General features: G+C 35.5%; 1 protein-coding gene across 1 annotated transcript; it reads right to left on the bottom strand.

The window, feature by feature from the left end:
* Positions 1-1,398: 1,398 nt before the first annotated feature.
* Positions 1,399-15,250, bottom strand: LOC128546584 (uncharacterized). The gene is made up of 11 exons (XM_053517425.1): positions 15,185-15,250; positions 11,651-11,665; positions 10,525-10,566; positions 9,905-10,020; positions 8,767-8,838; positions 8,304-8,356; positions 7,866-7,918; positions 6,865-6,974; positions 6,533-6,601; positions 1,880-2,063; positions 1,399-1,536 (listed from the first exon to the last, which is right to left on the bottom strand). The coding sequence occupies exons 2-11, from the start codon at positions 11,652-11,654 to the stop codon at positions 1,475-1,477; spliced, it is 765 nt and encodes a 254-aa protein (XP_053373400.1). The 5' UTR covers positions 11,655-11,665; positions 15,185-15,250; the 3' UTR covers positions 1,399-1,474.
* Positions 15,251-25,045: the final 9,795 nt, after the last annotated feature.

Genomic DNA, 25,045 nt, shown 5'->3' with positions numbered 1-25,045 from the left:
GGTCTCTCGTCGTGAAGTAGATGTGCCCCTTCCCTCCGGGCCAGCAGTTTTATATAAGAAGTTTTTTTTTAAGTTTTCTCTATATATGGCGAATTGTGTCCACGCCCCTAGCAGAATCAAAATAATTTGGACAATCTTGGTAGAAGGTTACATGAGAACAAGTTGTGTGAATTGATTTCAAAAGCGGACCAGCGGTTAAGGAGGAGATGACGTTCGAAGATTTTCTGTTTTTAGTCCTATGTGCAACCAAGCTGTACCGTTTGAATGAGTTTGGTAGGGGACCACCCAAGAAACATCCAGACCAGATTTCATTAAAATCTACTCAGTGCTTTTGGAGGAGAACTTGTTAAATATATTTTTGACAAAGGACGGACGACTTGATCTACTTTCCAGATTTTATTGAAGATCGCACTTAGTACGCCGGACACAGTATGACCAAAATAGATCATCATGAGCTAAAATCACTATTGACATCCAAGTATAACCTTGATCTTTCAGCTACGTTCCTGGATGTTGCGCATGACACATCATCAATTGCGGGAAACACTTGTGCCAAATAGTATGGATGTTTGAGTTACAGACCGGACAGGGAAAATCCCTTTTGACTATTGACCTCCAAGAAAGACCTTAACCTTTGATTAAGGGATCTGGGGCACATTGTCTTATTATGAAGAACATGTGTGCTAAGTCATATTAAAATCCTTTGATGGGTGACAAAGTTGCATACTTGACACAAATTCGAAACGGACGAGCGGACGGATGGAACGGTGGCTGGGAAGGTGGATAAAAATCTTCCAAGCACCTTTCGCACTTCGAAAGCATTGCATTTTAGTTTATTACAGCACTTCTATTTCAAGACACGAGACTGCCATATAATGTTTGCTTTGGAAAAAAAAGTTATAGGAACAAAGCCGAAACGTTATCATAACGATGCATACTTAACTATAAATTATTTTTTCTATATTAAAAGTAGTTTTACTAAAAGAAAAGAACATGTACAAAGTAAAATATATATCAAGGATACATGTGATGCTTAGAGCAAGGACTCGTAGCCGCCAAAACAGTTACGCTCCAATATGTATACCATTGTTCAGCCAGTGACCAGTTATAATAATTATGGAATAAAAACTGTAAAAAGATCCTTTGGAAGCAAAGAATGCAACCAAGAACAGCAACAGCAGAGTCGGTTTGGTTGAGTCTGTTCATGAGAGGTAATTAAAAATGTGCAACATATCCAACGCCCTCTAGCACCGGATTAAGCGGAACTCTATTACACATATGTTGAATGGACACCATGATTACAAAGGATCAGAAAATATTACCAGTTTGGCAGACTATAAATTATGGTAAATATTTTTAGAAATTGGAAAATTGGCTATAATGAAAATTAAAAACTCCTTTCAGTACTACATGTCATTTTTTATTTTCTTATAGAAAAGAATGCCGATGACATGCAACAGCTCGTTTCTAATATTTATGTAGGTTTTAGTGTGTTCATGTCAAACTTCCCTTGAATTGCCAGACTAAACATCCGATCTGAAAATGAAATGAAGATGTTGAAAACGTTCGAATTTAAAGTGCTTATACTATGTTTTGCACTGCTATTTTACAAAGACAATAAAAGTTATAGCTATTGTCCAATAACTCCTCCTTTTGGTTATAGTCACCGTACTATAAGTATAGTTCCACGTAATAATTTTCTATCATAAATATGTCCATACTGGAGAATACATATCAGTGGTCACATTTCGGTCAACCAAACGGGTTATTCCAGTTTATCTCAAGTAAGAATAATTATCAAAGTTCACAACCATATCATGCAAAAACACCTGCATATTACTTTCAACACCACCTTAAAAAAGGAAAATGATACATGTACCGTTTAATTCTTTACATGTTCCGTAGTTACACCCGCCGTAGTCGCAGCAGGAATGACATAGATCTGTTGATCGTTTGGCAGTGTATCCGCAATAGTTAAGCCGGTCTCCAAAGGGCGGTGCAGTGACGTTAGCCACACAGACTTTATAATATTCGTATGCATGTTGCATAAGAATTCCGCATCGCTGAAGATATTAAAACGTATGAACAGACTTAAAAAACTATGAAACCGAATATAAAAGTCTTGACGCTATAGTTATTCTGTAATTCTGTTTCAGAATTTTGGACACTATGACACTATCGCTCTTCCTTCAAACATACAATACAATATATTCTAAATCAATGAATTTCAACTGAGGGTATAAAATATATTTATTTCAGCATTTTAGTTGTTAAATATATCTACATTCATTACAAATACTCAGTAGGGAAAACTTCCAGTTCGGAGAACAATCTATGGGATTTCCCTTAACTTGATACTAGATATAATAAAATAGAAAATGTTGAAACTCCACAGGTCGCTCAACAAGACATAAACGAAAATGTTGCAGGCTTGGTTTGATTGAGACTTGCTTCCTATTCGGGAAGCAAAATCACATTTTTACTGTTTATATCAAAAGGCATGGTGCAAAAGACTTAACATGGTATCATTAAATAAAATGCACCATTGTGAGCCTGAGGTATTTTTCTACCGTCCAAGATCTTTTAAATGCACTAATAAAATTTCTGTTCAACGTTTTAGATTGCTGTGGTAGTTAGAATAAACATTGTAATTTTTTTCCCTTCTAGTTTGTTTTCCTACGTCTTTCTAGGGACTTTGCTCAGTTTTGTTTATATGAGCTCTTACAACATGTATATAGTATTAGAACATTTCAGTAAATTTCCCATAAATTTATTAGCAATTTAATGTAAACTAGAAAATGCTTTTGTAAAAAAGCGCATGTCTCCCCCAATGCAAAGTCCTATAGGAAAGAAGTCAATAGGGGTCAGGAGCGAAAGTCAAAGAGACACTGATGGTTGGCTGCAATAGGGATCATCTACTTGGCATGTCCAGTCATCCCGCGAAGTTTCAACACTCTTGGCATAGTGGTTCTCAAGTCACTGTTCAGGCTCCTGTGACCTTGACCTTTGATCAAGTGACCTCAAAATAAATAGGGGTCATCTACTCTGCATGTCCAATCATCCTATTAAGTTTCAACATTGTAGGTCAAGTGGTTCTCAAGTTGTTTCCAAAAAATGATTTTACATGAACAGGCCACTGTGACCTTGACCTTTAATTGACTGACCCAAAAATCAATAGGGATCATCTACTCTGCATGTTCAATCATCCTATGAAGTTTCAACATTCTGGGTCAAGTGGTTCTCAAATTATTGATCGAAACTGGTTATCAATGTTCAGGCCCCTGTGACCTTGACCTTTAACGGAGTGACCCCAAAAACAATAGGAATCATTTACTCTGCATGAACAATCATCCTATGAAGTTTCAACATTCTGGTTCGAGAGGTTCTCAAGTTATTGATTGGAAATGGTTTTCCATATTCAGGCCCCTGTGGCCTTGACCTTTAACAGAGTGACCCCAAAATCGTTAGGGGTCATCTATTCTGCATGACCAATCATCCTATGAAGTTTCATCATTCTGGGTCAAGTGGTTCTCAAGTTAATGACCGGAAATGGTTTTCAATGTTCAGGCCCCTGTGACCTTGACCTTTAATGGAGTGACCACAAAATCGATAGGGATCATCTACTTTGCATGTACAATCATCCTATGAAGTTTCAACATTCTGTGTCAAGTGATTCTCTAGTTATTGATCGGAAATGGTTTTCCATGTTCAGGCCCTGTGACCTTGACCTTTGATGGAGTGACCCCAAAATCAATAGGGGTCATCTACTCTTCATGACCAATCATCCTATGAAGTTTCAACATTCTGGGTCAAGTGGTTCTCAAGTTATTGATCGGAAATGATTTTCAATGTTCAGGCCCCTGTGACCTTGACCTTTGATGGAGTGACTCCAAAATCAATAGAGATCATCTACTCTTTATAACCAATCATCCTATGAAGTTTCAATATTCTGGGTCAAGTGGTTCTCTAGTTATTGATCGGAAATGGTTTTCAATGTTCAGGCCCCTGTGACCTTGACCTTTGACGGAGTGACTCCAAAATCAATAGGGGTCATCTACTCTTCATGACCAATCAACGTATGAAGTTTCAACATTCTTGGTCAAGTGGTTCTCTAGTTATTGATCGGAAATTGTTTTCAATGTTCAGGCCCCTGTGACCTTGACCTCTGACAGAGTGACCCCAAAAACAATAGGGGTCGTCTACTCCAGCAGCACTACAATTCTATAAAGTTTTGAAGGTTCTAGGTCAAATGGTGCTCCAGTTATTGCTCAGAAATGAAGTGTGACATACGGACGGACGGACGGACGGAGGGAAGGACGGACGAACGGACGGACGGACAGGGCAAAAACAATATGTCTCCTGGGGGAGACATAATTATATATCTCATTTTCCCGACTGGGAAGTCAGATTTCAAATTCAGGAAACTTTGAAATCTAGAAATTATATAAATGAATAAATAAGTGTTAGGACATGCATACATGTACAAATTTGAACGGTAGAAATGTAGAAAAGAATCTCAGGCTCACAAGGGTCTGTTTTATTCAATTATACCATGTATATTCTTACGCACCGGGCCTTCTGACAAAGCAAAATCAAAGAAAAAAAATGGTATTTATCAAATTACTATATTTAGTATCAAGTTTCCTGTTCGGGTAGAAGGGAAAATCTTAAAGATTGTTTTCCGATCGGGAAGTTTTCCCTACTTTGTATTGGTTAAAACAGTAAAGGCGATTAAAGTAGGTAAGCCATACTTTTTGGACAATGACTTTTGTATAATCAAATAAATATCTTATTTTTGTGCATCACCCCTCCCCCTAACCCCAATTTGTGCCGTGCTTTTCTTAAAAACTACTTGACCAAGCCAAGAGTCATCAAACCTCAGAGGACTGTTATTTTGCATGGAAAGTTGTGTGCCTGAAGTTTTCATTTAGATCTCGCATAGCTAGGCCAGATTTATTGCCTTGACATAGTCACAAAAATGTTTGTGTCGCATGAATCTAAAAAAGTATTTGTACTAGGATTATATCAATAATATTACACAGCACGTAAAGCTGTGCATCTAGGGTTTAGTCAGAGATATCACTCGATCAGACCAGAGTAATAGCCCTTGCTTTAGACCAAATATGCATAAAAAGGCATAAAAGTTCGTGTTTCTCAAACAGTATTTGACTTAGAGTCATACAATTTTAGGAGTTTGTTATATAGCATGTGAAATTGCGCACCTGGTGTTCTGATTTAAATTTTAAACAACGAGATCAGTGTTATGGCTTGACTTTGTGAAAATACACATAAAGGGCTAAAAATTTTGTATTCCGTATGTCTTTAAAATGTTTCACATAGAGTCATAAAACCATGTACAGTGACAGGAGTGTGGGGGTTGGTGAGAGGGCACCTGTTTCCTATGGACACATATATAGTATTCTAAACGATTTTTTTTACATTTTTGTAAAGTTTAACATGTTTTCCATATGAAGATGGTAGAGAAGAGTGTAACTTTTTAATCTGATACACTCAAAGGCCTGAATTTACTAATTCAGTTCTTTCTTTATCTTATACTAAGTCTTAAAAACAATTAAATAATGAGAAAAACTATATACTGAAAACCATACATAGCCAGTTAGTAAAGCTAAGACGTAAATATGTACTAGGATATTTTTTTCATCCTACGTAGAGAGCACGTCTATTGACATATCTCTTACATTAAGAAACCGCTTTTTCAGTTACTTTTTGTTTATTAAAGAACAAATTACGTTATCTATTGATAGACCATTTGCATTCAGAGACAAATTTTTCTGATTTAAGAAATAATAAGTTCCCAAGTGTGGTTTATCGTAGAATAACGAAAAACCCGTGTATGAGTTCTTATGCGTAAGAATATATCATGAAGGCCGTTGGCCTGAGTGATATATTGTTTCACATAAGAACGAAAAACTTGGGTTATTCTACGATAAATCACACTTGGGATCTTGTTATTTTGATTCTAACACGACATACTAGTATCAACAGAAAAAAATGGTAACTACTTTTTACGACCGTGCTACGAACCTAGATCAGATGATGTCTTTGAACGCGCGTGGGTTATTGCAGAATAACCCGAGATAGATTTTGCTCTACATGTATGTAGGTCATTTGCTGGTCGTGTTGTAATAAAGAATAAATTACGCTGTGTTAAGAGACCAGTTGTCTTCCCTAAGGTAGTCTTTCCAATACACGTTGTACTGCTTATTGTGTACGTATTGAAATTTAGCCGAACACAAATCTATGGGATACTTTAACCTTTAACCTGCTGGCGGCATGTGATTCTGCCTTTGCGACCTATGCGGACCAAGATCGTGGTCGGCACTGTCCGCTATTTGGTCAGTAAATTTTCTATGAACATCCCTTCAAATGAAAAATGGTATTGCCAAAACTGAATGATGGACCCGTTTATCAGGCTAAAAGTTACACGATCCTCAAGTTGGCAGAGCATACCTACTTACTGGCGCTTACAACTCCCTGCTCTTAAGATTGAACTATAGAATTAAAAACTTACCAGTTTGCTCATACAACCGTAAAAGAAGGAGGCTTTGCCGCCAATGTCGGCCTGGTTGGCATAACACATCTGTAGGTACAGCATAACACATTTATGAACGAACGAAAACAGAATTAAAAATGTTTCCATTTGAAACAAAAGGTTTTTTCTTTTGATATACAAACAAAATAAACAATAGGAAAATGATATATACTTTTATATTGAAAGTAAATTGCAAAGTAAACAGTTTCCAAGACTTTCTTCAACACTGGTGTTAATGAGAACAGAATTAAAGAAACAAAGCAAACTATTTAATACTGTAATGGGTATGTCTAACAACACTAAAACTATACCTCGTTGGGCTGGCACGTGTCTAATGTGACACATTTCCTTGGGTCCTTTACTTCAGATTGCTCGGAATTTCTGTGATCGCAAGAATAACATTGAGACGAGTTTACAGTATCTGAAAAGAAGGCACCGTTCAATGTGAAATAGAAAATTGATTGAATCGGTTATAAAGTCGCCATATGACCTATCACGTGTCGGTGCGACGTTAAATTTAAAAAAAAATGAATCGGTTATAGTTTTTTTGGAGTTTTCCTTTCTAAATTGATTTGAAAGATTTAAAGTATAGCTACTTTAAAACAACAAATGTGTCAGTCCTATACTAGTTTCAATTCCTCGTACCGGTATATCCAATGAATATTTATTTATCGAAGAACAGCCGACATAGGCATATTTTGTGTGTGCATGTGTGTGCGTACGTACGCGCGCGTGCATGTGTGTATATGTGTGCGTGTGCGAATGTGTTCCGGTTTAATGTCTTTTTCAACACTTTTTCAGCCATATAAACGACGGTGTATACATGTAGCAGTACACACAATACCCAACTTCATAGTGCTGCCTCACTGGAATATCACGCCGTAGACACGTGACTTGATACCCCACCCAGTCACAGTATACTGACATCGGGCTGACCCGTCCTAGCACTATCCTCTGAATGCTGAGCGCCAAGCGAGAAAGCTACTAAACTGTATATTTTTCACGTCTTTGATATGACGCAGCCAGGGATCGAACACACGGCCTCCCTCACTCGAAGCGAAGCGGGCGATTTTCCACTAGACGGTTCGGAGTCATAAAATTAACTTATATATCAAGTGATAAATACGAAAGAGGTTTAAGTGCATATAAATAAGGAAACATTTAGAATTTGTTGCATTCGTCCCTCGATTTTGAAAGTGAAGTGCATTTGACCAAGTTCTAAAACACGTCGATTGCTTTAAGTTATGTTAATGAATCATTTCACGTATTAAAATTAAAAACCCGTTCCAAGTGCTTAGGATAAATTTCTTACCATCTTTTATGCCACAAAGACGTTTGTTACAGTCCTCTTCAAAATCACAACATCTGAAAATAATATTTTGTTAAGCTACCTTTTTTTCTTGCTCTTATTGGTTTTATAACTTTAGTTTTCTATCGCAAAATACTTTAACGAATTGCGCCTTTACTCGTGGCTGAAACTTGGAGTGACGTCTTTAAAGAAACATATCAATATTACTCGGCATCTTCAGCTCGCTTTATTGTCATAAGATTACTGCAAATGGTGTCTGGAAAAGTTTGCCGTTATTTTGAAAAACTACGCACAGAAATTTGTGAATAAGTTTTCACCACACTGAAGGACACTTTGAACCAAGTGCTGTTGAATCTAATCTTGTCATAATGACGAATCGACACGCTATTTGCCTATTCTAGATACCGTGAAAAGATGGATATGATATATAATGAGGAATACCTTGAGCAAGTTACTTGATCGGCTCTCCTCTTTCTTCCTGACTGGGAACATACCTAGACGGTAATAGTTGTAGGCAAATTATAAGGAATCCAATGTGTTACTTAGTCGTACAACTCATGCGCCAGTTTACATTGGCGGAGTACAGTTTGGCTGAGATACGTGTTCAATTTTATGATAATTTCACAGAATTTTACATTTAAAGTATTTGACAATAAATAAAACCAACACAAAAATTCCAATGAAATAGCTATTGTCCAGCTCAATATCTGAAGATCTACTGAGATTTTGAGGGGTTTTTATTCATAGGGCCGAGACCACAGAACCATATTTATTACTTCTCGTTCGAGTGTATAAACATGTAAGATGTATACGATCTGGGCAAAAGTACATTAATTTTCCCGACTAGTTCTTAGAGAACTTAACTTTTAATTATATTTAAAAACAAATGGAAAAGAAAACTTACGTCTTTCGACCTGCAGCCACCTTCGTATACTACAGTAAGCTGATCAGTATACAGCTCGTCCATGTAACAGTACTAATAAAAACAAACACATGTTACAGTCCTAATGAGAAACAAACACATGATACAGTCCTAATGAAAGATAAACACATGTTACCGTAATAATGAAAAACAAAACATATGTTACAGTCCTAATAAAAGATAAGCATATGTTATGGTCCTAATGAAAGGTAATAACATGTTCAGTCCTAATGAAAAATAAACACATGTTACGGTCCTAATGAAAAATATACATGTGTTACTGTCCTAATGAAGTTAAACACATGTTACAGCCCCAATAAAAAATTCACATGTTACAGTCCTAATGAAAGATAAACACATGTTATAGTCATAATAAAGATAAAACACATGTACCATCTTAATGAAAAAAAATCACATGTTACAGTCCTAAAGAAAATAAACACATGTTTCTGTGCTAATGAAAAATAAACACATGTTACAGTGCTAAAAGATAATGAAAGATTGACACATGTTACAGTCCTAATGAAAAATAAACACATGCTACAGTCCTAATGAAAGGTAAAACATGAATACAAATAAGGAGATTATGCCTTCAGAGCATCAGTAAGTTCATTTCTAACTTCACTGATCATGTTAAAAGCATAAAACTTGTATTTTTGCAACTTTTTGATAAAAAGCTGACAACATTATTCTTCAAGGCCATAAAAACATGTAGGGTCGGGCCAAAAATTTAGGGTAGGTCGGGATACCGGAAACCAACAAATTTTTTACGCCTTAAAAGATAAACATACAACATCCCTTATGAATATAAATACATACAAAAATCGAAATGAAAATGAACACACGCAACAGTTCTAGTAATGTTAAAAATGTGTAACAGTCAGAAGAAAATAGAGCAGAAGAAGAAGAAGGACCAGAAGACAGACTGAAAAATATGGTTCATGAGAAGACGGCAATAGATCAGAAGAAGACATAACAGAAAGTAATCAAACGAAAACGATAATAAAGGCAGGAAATTAGGGATAATGAAACGAAAAAAGAAAACGTAGATGGACAAGACTGGAGGAGAAAAAGAGATATGAACGAATTCTTTAAAAATCTATGGATGCGCAACACTTACCTCCAAAGTACTATCACATGTGACAAGTTTGTTACAGTCTGAAAGTGTGCTAGCTCTATTACATAGCCGACATCTTATCAAATTAGAGGATGTAGTGCCGCTGCTGGATGTTACAGCTGTTTTAAGAAAGTCAACAACAGCATTAGTTCAACAATAAGAAATATTACATCGCATCTAGCTTAAAAACTTGTGGAAATAAATCAGAACAACTGTATGTCATACCAGTTTGTATTTTCTACAATTCAGGCAGAAGGAAAAACTGCATAAATTGTAAAGATATGATCGCAAGTAAGCATTACAGTTAAGTGTACATATGTAGACGTATACATAAACTTTCGTTGTAAGAGTTTTTAGGCTGTTTTTGCAAAATTCAACCGTACTGGTGGCCTTAAATCATAGTAAAAGACACATTCACAATGATTTATTTTAATTTAATAAGGTCAGACATTTAGGACACAATTTATTGGGAAAAAATAATGTAATAGGTACTGGTTTATTAGAATACTTTATTAGTGTTTGACAGCCGCAACTGGGAATATAAAATGTGCTTGAAAAGAAAATGTAAGAAGCATGGAATAAAAATTCTGTTCTGTCACATTACATCTGTGTTAAATACATACCTGAGAGCGCACATACTGATAAAATGAAGACTGTGAGTTTATCTAAAATGAAAAAAGGACATAATTAAATGTTAATTGTTTGATTCGGTCTAAGATCAAAATTCGAAATATCTTTAACTCATTAAATGTTTGATGTAATATTTTCTCGTTTGGCGCATCCAAGAGTGAAAATATGAAACCTGGTGTTTACGGGTGAAGGATAGAAACAAACTTTCTTTTATTTCATTTCATTTCAATGTTTTTACTAAATTAAAATTATACCAGTTTTAAGTGCGCAACTTCACACTCATGACGTCACGTCACAAGTAAAAATATGACGTATTAATAGTTTCATTTTATATTTTATACGGCGGGGTGCATATCTGTATTGGGGATTTTTTTCTTTTGTTTTCTTTTTTCGTGGGTTTTATTTTTATGTTTTTCTATTGATTCACATTTTGGGAAGAATTTCCGATCAGTGTTCACTCATACTCTCTGCGTCGAGGTGTACTTCCTTAGTTACTGTAGTGTATGAAATGTGAGAGTTACAAATATAATGCATCTTTATATTTAAGTATTCTACGAAAATTATAAAATGAAAATATCAAGCCGAAAAGCGTCTGTGCATGTGGTTCAATTAGAATTTCCCCCAAACAAAGAAAGCTTACCTTACGTTTGTGTTTGGTTGGTGTTCCATATAGTCATATTGTTATTGAAGAGATCAATGTTCGGTGCACATCTGATTCCGGAATAGGATTAAATTGGTGGCTTTTTATTAGGTACAGCTGCAGACATCGAATGTGCAAATCCGAAGTTTGTTTTGCCATTCATATACGTACATATAACCAATGCATCCAGATATGGGCTTTTTTTATTGAGCAAAGGCATAATAAGTGAAACTAATTTCAATGGAGTAATTGTTTAAGTCGGAAAAAAACATGAATTATGCTTTTAACATTGGCATAGGAAAGATGTCAAAGTTGGAGGAGTTGAGTGGGAGCGGCCAGAAACAAACCCACATTCTCCTACACAATTTTCAGCGGACAACCGAACGAAAAACAGTCTTGAAAACAGATATCATATACAATCCAAATGCCCTCTGAAGTATCCTTTTAAGTATGTAAAATTTAAATATTGTTTTACTTACACATGTCGGCGATTCCTAAATGAAAGAGAAAAGAAAGATATTTTGCACTCAGTAGTGTTCACGCGTGTAGTTTGCTGTTCAGATATTCATTTTATATTAAAGTGTTTAAATATTTAAATTAGCATGTTTCTGTCAATAATTCGTCAGGGAAATTAATATCATCACCCGAGAATGACCGACACTTACATTCTGAATCATTTTGATCCGACTTAATGAAGGATGTCCGTAAATAGCTCATTTCATTCATTTCTTAAGAACAAATCTTAGCATTTCAACAGGACAACCATTTCATACGTAACCCGTGGTCCATACAATTTGATACCACCTCCAAAATGTTAAGGATCCCCGAGTCAGTATATCCTTAACATGTTAAGAAGAAATAATTGTTATCTGACGGTTTGTATTGAATGCTACTGATAAGTAGTCAAATTACTGTAGGAGAATTTGTAGTTAACTTTTACACTCAGATGGTATTTTTTTAAACTGATTGCTCCTTGTTCAGCTGTGATCATAGTATGGTTATACTTGAAGCTTTTATTGACAAGTATTTACCTTACATAGCAAGATCACACAAATAACAGTAAATTGCAAAAACTTTTCCAACATAATAATTAAATGCTATGTAAAACATAAACTCATTATTTAAAAAAAAATGCTTGCACAAACTGGAGAAATAAAGAAATTGAAATTGTCTCTATGACAAGACCAACAGCTGCTAATTGCACTAGCTGATTTTTTTTTCAAACGTCGCAGGGCCTACGCCATATAGTTACACAGAGCATAAATGAAATAAAAGATCCATTTGATTCTTACATTTTCTTGAAGAATCGGTGCAGAACAACACAATAAAGAAAATCTGTGAGAAGATCCTTTTGATGTATACGACCCGACCAAGCAAAATAATAGCAGACTCGGTTTGATTGAGTCTGTTCATGATAGGTAATAAAATAGAAATTGCAACACCCCTCACGCTCCTAGCACCGGCTTAAGCGGAAGTCTATTATTATTAATAGTAAAATTGAATGTTCTCCACACTATTGACGCTCAGTAAGTCTGGGTTATTTTCGGTCACAAAGCCGTTATACCATCTAAAAGCTGCAATATTACCCCAAAGCCCGTAATATTATTCCAAATGTACTTCAGCAAAGGACTGTCGCTATATTTATTTCAGACTTAAGTTTAAGAAGGGTCTGAAGATAACATAACTTTTGAACTAGATCTGAGCGACATTAATACATGAATATTCTTTATTTTACCCTTCCTTGTAGAGATTTTCAGCACTTCATAAACTCATTAAAAGCTTGCAGCAATGATGTAATTGCAATGTTTGACCGAGTCTTCAAAATTAGAGAGAAACAATAAATAGACATTTCTGAAGAGACTAGTCAGGAATCGGTGCCATCGCGTTTTCGCATTATTTTATGCAGTTAAGAAGAAATTCGACAAAAAAATTAGATTTCGATCATCGCATTTTATGTTATGGCATTACAACAAAAATGCGAAAATCACACCATAAATAAATTGGAATTTCGCGCATTATCACACGATACACCTGTAAGCTTATAATATCGTGTTTGTGTTACGGCAACGCGAAAAATGCGAGAATTGCAAGAGAATTAAGAATGAATTTTTGCATAATTTCTCTTTTTTTTAAATCTGAAAATGCAACATGCTAGAATCGTAAATGTGATCATAGTGAACAAGAAAATTAATTATATAGAGGATAATTGTTGGTTTCGGTGTAATATCACGTTATAATTTCACCGAGTGGGCACCAAAAGTGATATTTTCACGAGTGGCGCAGCCACGAGTGAAAATAACAACTTTTGGTGTTCACGAGTGAAATTACCGTGATATTACATCGATACCAACAATTTTTCTGTTTATTTTATGTCTAAAACTCTACTTTTGTTGTGTTTATTTCAATAAAATGTCGAAATTTGCGGGAAATTTTATCAGGAAGCATCGCAAAGATGACGTCATTTTAACGACGTCATCGTCATATTGTTTCCGGCTTTCAGTACGCTCGGTAAACTTTTTGACGTTAATCCGGGTATCAGATTTGATAATTTTCACTGAGTGGCCAGTGAGTTTATCAGGATATAATTCACCGTTATATTTCGATAAACCACCGAAAAACATAAAATAAAAATGATTAATTCAAAATACATTTTTAACAAATTATTTACTCTCAACAGCAAATCAAAGCGCACAACACAGTAAATCATAGTCTAGAGATAGAGCCATATAACAGAGAGTAGTAATCAAATGGGTTGCATGAACTGCTGATCAGATATTCGATTTATGACAAACCATTTCTAGATTATAAAATAACGCAGTAAATACAGTTTATAATTATTGCCTAATTTGCGTCCAAATTACGCGAATCTTCTTAAAGATATATTATATCTAAATTTCATATTTCAAAACATGTCTGTCGTAATTTCACCTTTTGACATATTTTCTTACCTTTAAATAAATGTAACAATTGTTTTTTTTTAATGTATGAAAGTTGTGTTGCAATAATTCTACAATACAATGCATGCCAGCAGTTTTTTTCTTCAAAATGTTATAAAGAATATCTTAGTTTTTACAAAAAGCATCTTTTTCATTTTATGGCGGCCATCTTTTACGCCGACTTGGATTTCTCAGCTCGCCAATATTTATGCCAATTGAGTAGAGAATTATAAATGAAATAAAAACCTATAGAAATACCAGCATGTATCAATGTACAGAAAGAGCTAAATACGGCCTGTATATAACATGAATAAACCAATAAAAAACACACACATAAGTCGTTCAAGTGTGGTGTTTAGTTTTGCTGTTTGCAAATGTTAGATAGATGATAGAATAACACAAATGATTTGATAACCTCTCAAAAGTCTTGCCTTACTACTATTTGCCGACCATCTTATTTTAAAGATATTTCTTTTTTATGTATCCGTTAAACATTTACGAAAACTTCGGTATATAACATGCCTTGTTAAATATTGGGTTCTGGTTACCCCTAGAAATATAGGACTTTCTTGGCCGAAGTCACCCTACCAAAATGTCAGACAAAACGTTTATCCTTAATGACGCTGCTTATATTTTTTAAGCTACGTTTCGCTCAGTACATTTAGTAAGAATATTCACAAAAATGATAAATATAAAATATGATAAGTAGAGAATTATAAATGAAATAAAAACCTATAGAAATACCAGCATATATCAATGTACAGAAAGAGCTAAATACGGCCTGTATATAACATGAATAAATCAATAAAAACACACACATAAGACGTTCAAGTGTGGTGTTTAGTTTTGCTGTTTGCAAAATGTTAGATAGATGATAGAATAACACAAATGATTTGATAACCTCTCAAAATTCTTGCCTTACTACTATTTGCCGACCATCTTATTTTAAAGATATTTCTTTTTTATGTATCCGTTAAATTCCGAAACACTAAAAATACCGTGTACACTTCTCTGTTTGTAACTTTTCGTTTACTAAAATAAAATAAAAAAAAAATGATATTTAGAATAAAATATTACCGTCTGTATTCTTTCAGTGTCGCCAGTGAACGACGTACCTTATCATACATGCGTAGAGTCTCCTAGTTATATATATGAGGTAGAACATGTGTCTTTTCACATAGATAAGACAACAGCTCATATAAAATACACAAATAGATGCCATGGTCTGCACTGTTCTTTATTCAGTCTGCAAATATTTTTGGAACACCTATTTGAATAATAAATGTTACTGCCCCAATTGAATGACTGGCCAGCTGATTTTAGAAATTTAGCAGGTTAAGGGTTAAAATATATAAATAACAGAATATCTACCGTTTTAAATCAAAGTACTGGGGGCTAGGGAAAATACTCGAATCATATTTTGCATGACTCCAATTAAATGTTAGGTTGCCATCCATGTGCGGTTCTATCAATGTTAAATGGTTCAAGTTGACATCATTCATTGACGACAAAATAATTCATGTCCTTAGGTACACCAAGACTTATATTGATATGATGACAAACGTGAACAGGTACAGACGTACTACGATACTTATACTGACGTATTCTTTTACCACACTCTGTCAGTGTTATGATTACTTTTTCAAATGTAGTTTAGTTTTTGTTTAAAGATATCCAATAGCAATCTTTCACTAAAATGCTTAATCTTTAGATATTTGCTTCAAATGTATAATACCTCATATATAAAACAAGTTCGCATTTAGAGCTTCAATTGATTATTAAAAAGAATCAGTCAGATTTTAGTGGAAGTACATATTTATGCTGTGTTAATCTGTACATGTATTCAGTGTGTATTATTTAAGACCTGTAACACACAATACTGTTAATACATATAACCTTGTTATTAAATAACTATATGAAGATTATTTCATGTTTTGAAATATGAAATTTCGATGTAATATAACTTTAAAGAGATTCGCGCAATTTGGACGCAAATTAGGCAATAATTATAAACTGTGTTTCCTCTGTTCTTTTATAATCTAGAAATGGTTTGTCATGATTCGGATATCTGACCAGAAGTTCATGCAACCCATTTAATTACTTCCCTTTGTTATATGGCTCTATTTCCAGACTATGATGTACTGTGTTGTGCACTTTCATTTGCTGTCGAGAGTAATTTATTTGTTTAAAAAGTATTTTGGATTAAGCATTAATAATTTATTTTTCTTGTTTTACAGGTGCATCGTGCAATAATGCGCGAAATTCCATTTCCATTTATGGTGCGAAAGGCGATGATCCTAATCTACATTTTTGTCTGTCGTAAACTGGTAAATTTCTTCTTCGCTGCATTAAATAATGCGAAATCGCGGTGGCACCGATTCCTGACTAGCCTCTTCAGAAATGTCTATTTATTGTTTCCTCTAATTTTGAAGACTCGGTCAAACATTGCAATTTGATCATTGCTGCAAGCTTTTAATGAGTTTATGAGGTGCTGATATTCTCTACAAGGAAGGGTAAAATAAAGAATATTCATGTATTAGTGTCGCTCAGATCTAGTTCAAAAGTTATGTTATCTTTAGACCCTGTTTAAACTTTAGTCTGAAATAAATATAACGACAGTCCTTTGCTGAAATACATTTGTGGGTTTGTGGACAATATTGCAGCTTTTGGGCGGTATAACGGCTTTGTGACCCAAAATAACTCAGACTTCCTAAGCGTGGAGAACATTCAATTTTATTATCATAGAGTTCCGCTTAATACCCCAGTCACACATACGGTGCGGATAGCTACGTCTAGCGACGGATATTAACGTATAAATCCGTATCGATCCGTACCTGAGCCGTACCTCAAAACAGTAATCCGTATCGATCCGTACCAACATTTGGTCAAAACGCATTCAAGACTTATCCCAAACTTGGAAGTTTCTCCAACTTTTGAACATTCACAAAAGTTTGAGCGATCCGTAGCCTTTTGGGAGTGATTTTAGTCAAATTTGGTTGAAACTTATTCATCCGTAGTTAAACGTACTAAACGTAGTTATCCGTACTGAAACGTACCTTGCCGTAGTTTGACATGTTGTCAATGATAATCGTAATGAAAATGCTGGTTACCGACCCGTTACTAAACCTTAAAGCGAACGTAGTCATGCGTATTGATCCGTACCTGAACTTAGTCATTCGATGCTGCCAGTACTTAAGCGTAATTCGACGTAGTTCACCACAGACCCGTCCACGCGCTGGGCAAGTTGACCGGCGCAGTAAAACTTAGTTCAACGTAGTACGCCGTACCTATCCGTACTTATTCGCGTCCTGTATCTTTTTCTTTCCCGTTTCTCACCATTTTTCCAGTGCTAAGACGTACTGCACCGTAATTATCCATGTCCGCTTCACCACAGATCAAACCCATCTGCAACGTACCTCAACGCACGGACATATCTGTATGTGTGACTGTATCGTAAGCCGGAGCTAGGGGCATTAAGAGTGTTGCAATTTGTATTTCATTACCTCTCCTGAACAGACTCAATCAAACTGAGTCGGCTATTATTTTGCTTGGTCGGGTTCAATTCAATTCAATTCATTCAATTTTACTATTCATAATAATAGACTTCCGCTTAAGCCGGTTTTGCAATTTGTATTTTATTACCTCTCATGAACAGACTCCATCAAACTGAGTCGGCTATTATTTTGTTTGGTCGGGTTGTATACATCCAAAGGATCCTCTCACAGATTTTCTTTATTGTGTTGTTCTGTACCAATTCTTTGGGAAAATGTAAGATTTAAATGGACCTTTTATTTCTTTCATGCTCTGTGTAGCTATATGGCGTAGGCCCTGTGACGTTTGAAAAAAAAAAGCTATTGCAATAAGCAGCTGTTGGTCTTGTCATAGTATAATAAAGAGAGACATTTTCAATTTCTTTATTTCTCTCAGTTTGTGCAAGCATTTATTTTTAAATTATGAGTTTATGTTTTACATAGCAATTAATTATTATGTTGGAAAAGTTATTGCAGTTCACTGTTTTTTTTTTGTGTGATCTTGCTATGTAAGGTAAATACTTGTCAATAAAAGTTTTAAGTATAACCATACTATGATCACAGCTGAACAAAGTGCAATCAGTTTTTAAAAAACATTTGAGTGTACAAGTTAACTACAAATTCTCCTACAGTAATTTACAACTTATCAGTAGCATTAATTAAAACCCGTCAGATAACAATTATTTCTCTTACCATATTAAGAATATACTGACTCAGGGATCCTTAATATTTTGGAGGTGGTATCAAATTGTATGGACCACGGGGCAGGTGTGAGATGGTTGTCCTGTGGAAATGTTAAGATTTTTTAAAGAAATGTCATGAAATGAGAGAGCTATTTCCAGATATCCTTCAGTTAGCTTGATAAAAAAAGATTCAGAATGTAAGTGTTGGTCATTCTCGGATGATGATGTTAATTTCCAAATGAATTATTGACAGAAACATGCTAATCTAAATATTTAAACACATAAATATTTAATAATAATCTTAACAGTGAACTACACGCATTCAGAAACTTCATACTTTTACGATTTATTTACTTCGAATTTACAAAAAAAAAGTTGGAAGCTGATGCGTCCACGATTCTTTATTCTGTGTAATACTCTTAATAAAGGTATAATGTGAGATGCTTCCACATTTTTATAGTAATCAGTCTTCATCAAAGAAGGCTTGATCTATCAACTGACTCTTAACTCTGACCGCAGTTTCTAAATTGAATATTTGTCTTTAGTATATGCTTAAGGCATTAGCTTATTCTGATGAGCGATTGCAACTTTTATAGTTTGTATTACTCTTTAATAAGCAGGCTCTGAGATGACATTAACTTCAACACTACGTATGTACTCCTCTTCAGCAGAGGCTTAATGTACCAACTGACTCTGACATGCGTCCTTGATTTCTATACTGTAAATTCCGTTTCAATATATTAGGCTTAATGTTTAAACTGACCATGACGTGAGTCCGCAGCTGTTATAGCATGCAGTCTTCCTAAATGGAGGCCTTATGTATACACTGACTCAGGGATGCGTCCTCCATTTCTACAATGAATATTCCTTTTCAAAACAGGCTTAATGTATAAGCTGACTCTTGAGTGCGTCTGCAGCTTTTGTAGTATGTAATCTTCCTCAATAGATGCTTAATTATCAACTGACTCAGATGCATCCTCAATTTCAAAACAGAATTCAGAGGGGCGTCCACTGCTTTTATTGTATGTACTCCTCTTTAATAGAAATCAAAAAAGTATATGCGTCATTAACTTAAAGAATGTGTACTCCTCTTCAATGGAGGCTTAATGTAACAACTGACTCTGAGATGCGTCCTAAGTGCGCATAAGTGTTCGATGTGTCACAATACTGTTCATGCTATTTATGGAACCATAAACGGAGACGAAGGTTACAGTTCTTCAATTGTTTGTTAACTTTGCGCTGCTGAACAAATTATTTTATATGAAAGATCACTTGAACAGCAGTCTAATAGAATGCTTAAAATGTCGGAAAAAATCTTATCAGACGTTGAAATTGGTACAAATGTTCTTATTCAGTCGATCGTGGTAAGGGTGATCCAAAGAATGTGATGGCTATAATTCTGTCAAAAACTGAAACAGGTTATAAACTTGGAACGAAAGAGGGTCAATTGATTGGAAAGTATACCAGGAATCAATCTGATGTCGCTGACAGTATGTTTTTGACGCCTACATCTGTGAATATGCACAATGAAATTTCTCTGAGAAAGGCTGTTAAGTCCGGCTCATTATGCAATGGACAATGCTTTGCTAAATGTGTAGTACAAACACAAAGTCTCGGTGTAACACTAAACAGTGTTTGTGTCAGAAGTCAGGACAGCTTTGTAACAGCAGGTGTCATCCTAATGTGTCTTGTAAAGATAAGTTACTCTTTAGTAGCACAGTATCCTAAGGTCGAGAAATGTGTGTAAACTAAACACTCTTGTTTAATAAACCGTGTTATTTTTATTTTATCTCAATTAGGCAATTTACAAAATGCCTACAAATATTTTCAGGCATTCTGCAAAATGCCTTGAAAATTCAGTCATTTTGTAAAATGACTAAAACACACAGTCATTTTACAAAATGCCTAAAAGTTTCAGGCATTATATAAAATGCCTAAATTCAGAAAATGCCTGTAACATATACATTAATTCAAGGATCCGTCCTCCATTTCTGTAATGAATATTCCTCTTTAATACCTGCTGAATATATAAGGTGACTCTTTGGTCCATCCGCAGCTTTTATAGTATTAGTCTTCCTCAATAGAGGCTTAATGTATCAACTGACTCTGAGATGCGTCCTCAATTTCTAAACTGTTTTAATAGATAGATATATAGGTAGGTAGTTAGGTAGGTAGGTAGGTAGGTATTTGGTTGGCCTTTGGTTTCCTGTTAATGACTTGACAAAGAATCAATCTGGAAGATGTACTCATTGATTATGATTTTACCGACAGAAAGGAGTAAATGACAATCTGCTTGTTGTTTCGAACAAAGGTCATTGTGTGATTTCAATTACCATTCTCCTTAAAAATAAAATTTCTACTAAACTTCTAAGGAAAGTGAAATATGACCCTGATAATGAATAAAAACGACCCCACAATGTCTTTTTTTTTTCACAAAAAAATTGTACAAAATGACTTTGAAACGTTTTGTCTGAGTACTTTCCCCTTACATTTGGTATACAATTCTATTTTCAAATGGCATGACTTTCCACTCCGTGCATCAAGAAGCCACTCATCGAATATGTGTATATATCAATAATTAATATTATGTGTTAATATTTTTCTGATGCTTGCTCCTGAAACACCGGGGTTCAGAACATTGTGTCCGACGCGTTGGACTGTAAGGGCAAACAGCCTGCAAAGTGTTGTGGACACTTATGAAGTGCTGCAGGGTCTTTGGGAGGAATCTTATTCATCAGTTAAGGAAACTGACATGAGAGCTAGGATTAAAGGTGTAGACGCGCAGATGAAATCTTTTGACTTTCTGTTTGGTGTTCTGCTAGGACATTCAATCATGGCTCGCACGGACAATTTAAGTAAAGCGCTGCAGCATCAAGATCTCTCAGCATCAGAAAGCCAAGTTTTGGCTCAGTTGACACTTGAAACGTTGACAAAACTGAGAAGTGATGAAAGTTTCAGTGAATTCTATGAGAATGTGAAAGAAAAGGCAGAAACTGTCGATGTGAATGAACCATCAGTACCGAGAAAACGAAAAAATGCCGAAACGATTTCAGTTCGGAGATGCAGAGCATTTCTTTCCACAAACAGAAAGCGACATGTATAGGCAGAAATACTTTGAAGCATTGGACTAAGTCATAAACTGTGTGAAGAATCGATTTGATCAGCCTGGATAATAAGTGTTTAGGAATGTTGAGGAACTTCTTATCAAAGCAGTGCAGTCAGAGTTTGGGAACTACAATGATGAATTCACGTTCGTGACACAGTTCTATGAAAAAGACATTAATAAGGACTCTTTGAAAGTGCAGCTGGAAACTTTGAAAACATATTTTGCACAGCAAGACAGTGGCTCCATTAATCTGTCTGATATATTTGAATATCTTCGCAAGTTGAAACCTCCCATGCGATCAATCTATTCAGAAGTTGTGACGCTCGTCAAAATTTTATTAGATATTCCAGCAACAAATGCTACCAGTGAAAGGACATTTTCTGCTCTACGAAAAATAAAAACGTATCTTCGGAGCTCTATGACGCAGACTAGACTCAACAGTCTTATGACTATGCATGTGCATAGAACAGACACTCTCGATATGACCTCTATTGCAGATGAGTTTACTACTAGGAATGAAAAACGTAAATGTGTTTTCGGTAAATTTTAACCATGAGCTCAGTTAAACATGTAATATGACGAGAGGGTTCATGCGAACCTTGTATATATGTTAACTATTGCATAATTATATAATGTTGTGTGTTGAAAAGTATTACAATAAGTGACTATGACCTCGGGCAAATGTAATGTTGAATTCAGCAGCTCAGAGTCAGGTTTCTACTCTGCGAAGAATAAAAACATATCTTCGGAGCTCTATGACACAGACTAGACTCAACAGTCTTATGACTATGCATGTGCATAAGCATAGAACAGACACTCCCGATATGACCTCTATTGCAGATGAGTTTACTACTAGGAATGAAAAACGTAGATGTGTTTTCGGTAAATTTTAACCATGAGCTCAGTTAAACATGTAATATGACGAGAGGGTTCATGCGAACCTTGTATATATGTTAACTATTGCATAATTATATAATGTTGTGTGTTGAAAAGTATTACAATAAGTGACTATGACCTCGGGCAAATGTAATGTTGAATTCAGCAGCTCAGAGTCAGGTTTCTACTCTGCGAAGAATAAAAACATATCTTCGGAGCTCTATGACACAGACTAGACTCAACAGTCTTATGACTATGCATGTGCATAAGCATAGAACAGACACTCCCGATATGACCTCTATTGCAGATGAGTTTACTACTAGGAATGAAAAACGTAGATGTGTTTTCGGTAAATTTTAACCATGAGCTCAGTTAAACATGTAATATGACGAGAGGGTTCATGCGAACCTTGTATATATGTTAACTATTGCATAATTATATAATGTTGTGTGTTGAAAAGTATTACAATAAGTGACTATGACCTCGGGTAAATGTTATGTTGAATTCAGCAACTCAGAGTCAGGTTCATGTATGCATAACGATTAAACAAGTACTATGTCTATAATTGTATTGTTTTATATAAAAAGAACAAACAAAGAAGAAAAATTAAAGAAACAAAACAAAATAAATTTAAAATAAAACAACTATAGCGGGGATATCTGTATCAGACTTTATCGTTGCATTAAGTTTGATGCCACCGCCTGATGAGACTCACAGAGGGATCGAAATAGTTGTTTTCTTTTGTACATATTGGCTGACACTCAGAAGTGAAATACATCAACATTCATTGGGCAAATGTCGGATAGTTATCCTTGAAAACTGTTATAAAATTGACTGAAAATCTTAATGGAAAATGCTTTCAAGATGCAAGAAAAACGCATATACTGGCATCCAAAATCTTAAAATTTTCTCGGGGGAGACCCCCCAAACCCTCCTCTTCTGCTCTCTCCCCTCTCCTGCCTTCGCCACTCGCGAGACGCCTTCAACGTCCATGGCCGGACCTCTTTTTTGAAGCCGGCGACGGCCCTGTGCATTGGGGGGAAAGTACTTTTATTTCCAAAAAATGCACATACAGGGTGTACCATGATTATTGGCACATATAAAAATATTTTTGAGGCCTTTTTTTATTTAGTAATGATCTAGGATTAAGTTATTACAATTTTGATACACCTTTAATATATAGTTTAGCAGAAAATATATTTATTTAAGAGTTTAAGATAATTTTCAATAAAAACTGCACAGGAAAACATCAAATCGTAATAAAACTTATAGTCAACCCTGTATCATTGACCTCACCCATGCGTTTTCATATCAGCCTTGACCACTCTAGTATGTATAAATCAGGACATTATAAACAGACGGTGTGTTTCTACATGCAGTGGTCAATATCTACACTGATTTATATATCAATCTCAGTACATTGTACATACCTGTGTTATTATATTGTAAAATATGGAGAGATGTATTCATGGTTGAAAATGAGGACAAAATACCATCAAATCGTATGATGTCCTTCCATCGACGCATTCGCTGGAAATAGTTATCACAAACCAATTATTATATTAGTTGGAACATATAGGGATGAATTTATTGGAGATCTCGACCAAAAATTTGAAGAGGTGATATGTCTTTTCTCTGATACCACTGTAAAGAACCATATGTATGAAGAAAAGTGGATATGGACGATATTTAAACAGAGAGGCTAAAGCTACAGTCACACATACGGATATGTCCGTGCGTTGAGGTACGGTGTGAATGGGATTGGTATGTGGGGGTGCGTACACAGATGAGTACGGAGCAGTACATCTTAGTACGTACAAAATGGTGAGAAACGGGGAAAAGAAAGATACAGCACGGGAATAATACCACAGTCACACATACGGCGCGGATAGCTACGTTTAGCTACGGATAGAAACGTAGTAATTCGTACCGAGCCGTACCGGAGCCGTACGAATTGGCACGGATTGATACGGGTTACTACTTTAAGGTACGGCTCAGGTACGGATCAGTACGGATTACTACGTTTCTATCCGTGGCTAGACGTAGCTATCCGCGCCGTATGTGTGACTGGGGTATAAGTACGAATAGGTACGGCGTACTACGTCGAGCTACGTTTTAATGCGCCTGACAACTTGCCCAGCGCGTGGACAGGTCTGCGATGAACTACATTGAACTACGCTTAAGTACGGGCAGCCTCGGATAACTACGTTCAGCTACGGATCAATTCGCATGACTACGTTCGCATTAAGGTTTAGTAACGGGTCGGTAAGTTTCATATATATAGGCCACCTTTTGCCAGCGTTTTCATTACGATTATCTTTAACATCATGTCAAACTACGGCAAGGTACGCTTCAGTACGGAAAACTATGTTTAGTAAGTTTAACTACGGATGAATAAGTTTCAACCAAGTTGGACTAAAGTCACGCTCAAATGGCTACGGATCGTTCAAACTTTTGTGCATGTTCAAAAGTTGGAGAAACTCGCACGTTTGGGATAACTCATGAATACGGTTTGACCAAGTGTTTGACCAAGTGTTGGTACGGATTGATACGGGTTACTACTTTGAGGTACGGCTCAGGTACGGATCGATACGGATTACTACGTTTCTATCCTTAGCTAGACGTAGCTATCCGCGCCGTATGTGTGACTGGGGTATAAAAGAAATAATATTTAGATTGGAAAAGAAAGTGCCAGAAAAAACTATCAGCTTGATATTTTTAAACTTTCATCGATGAACAAACT

Source organism: Mercenaria mercenaria, chromosome 11 (genome assembly GCF_021730395.1).
Source record: "Mercenaria mercenaria strain notata chromosome 11, MADL_Memer_1, whole genome shotgun sequence".
NCBI lineage: Eukaryota > Metazoa > Mollusca > Bivalvia > Venerida > Veneridae > Mercenaria > Mercenaria mercenaria.
This window is presented reverse-complemented; position numbering and strand designations above follow the sequence as displayed.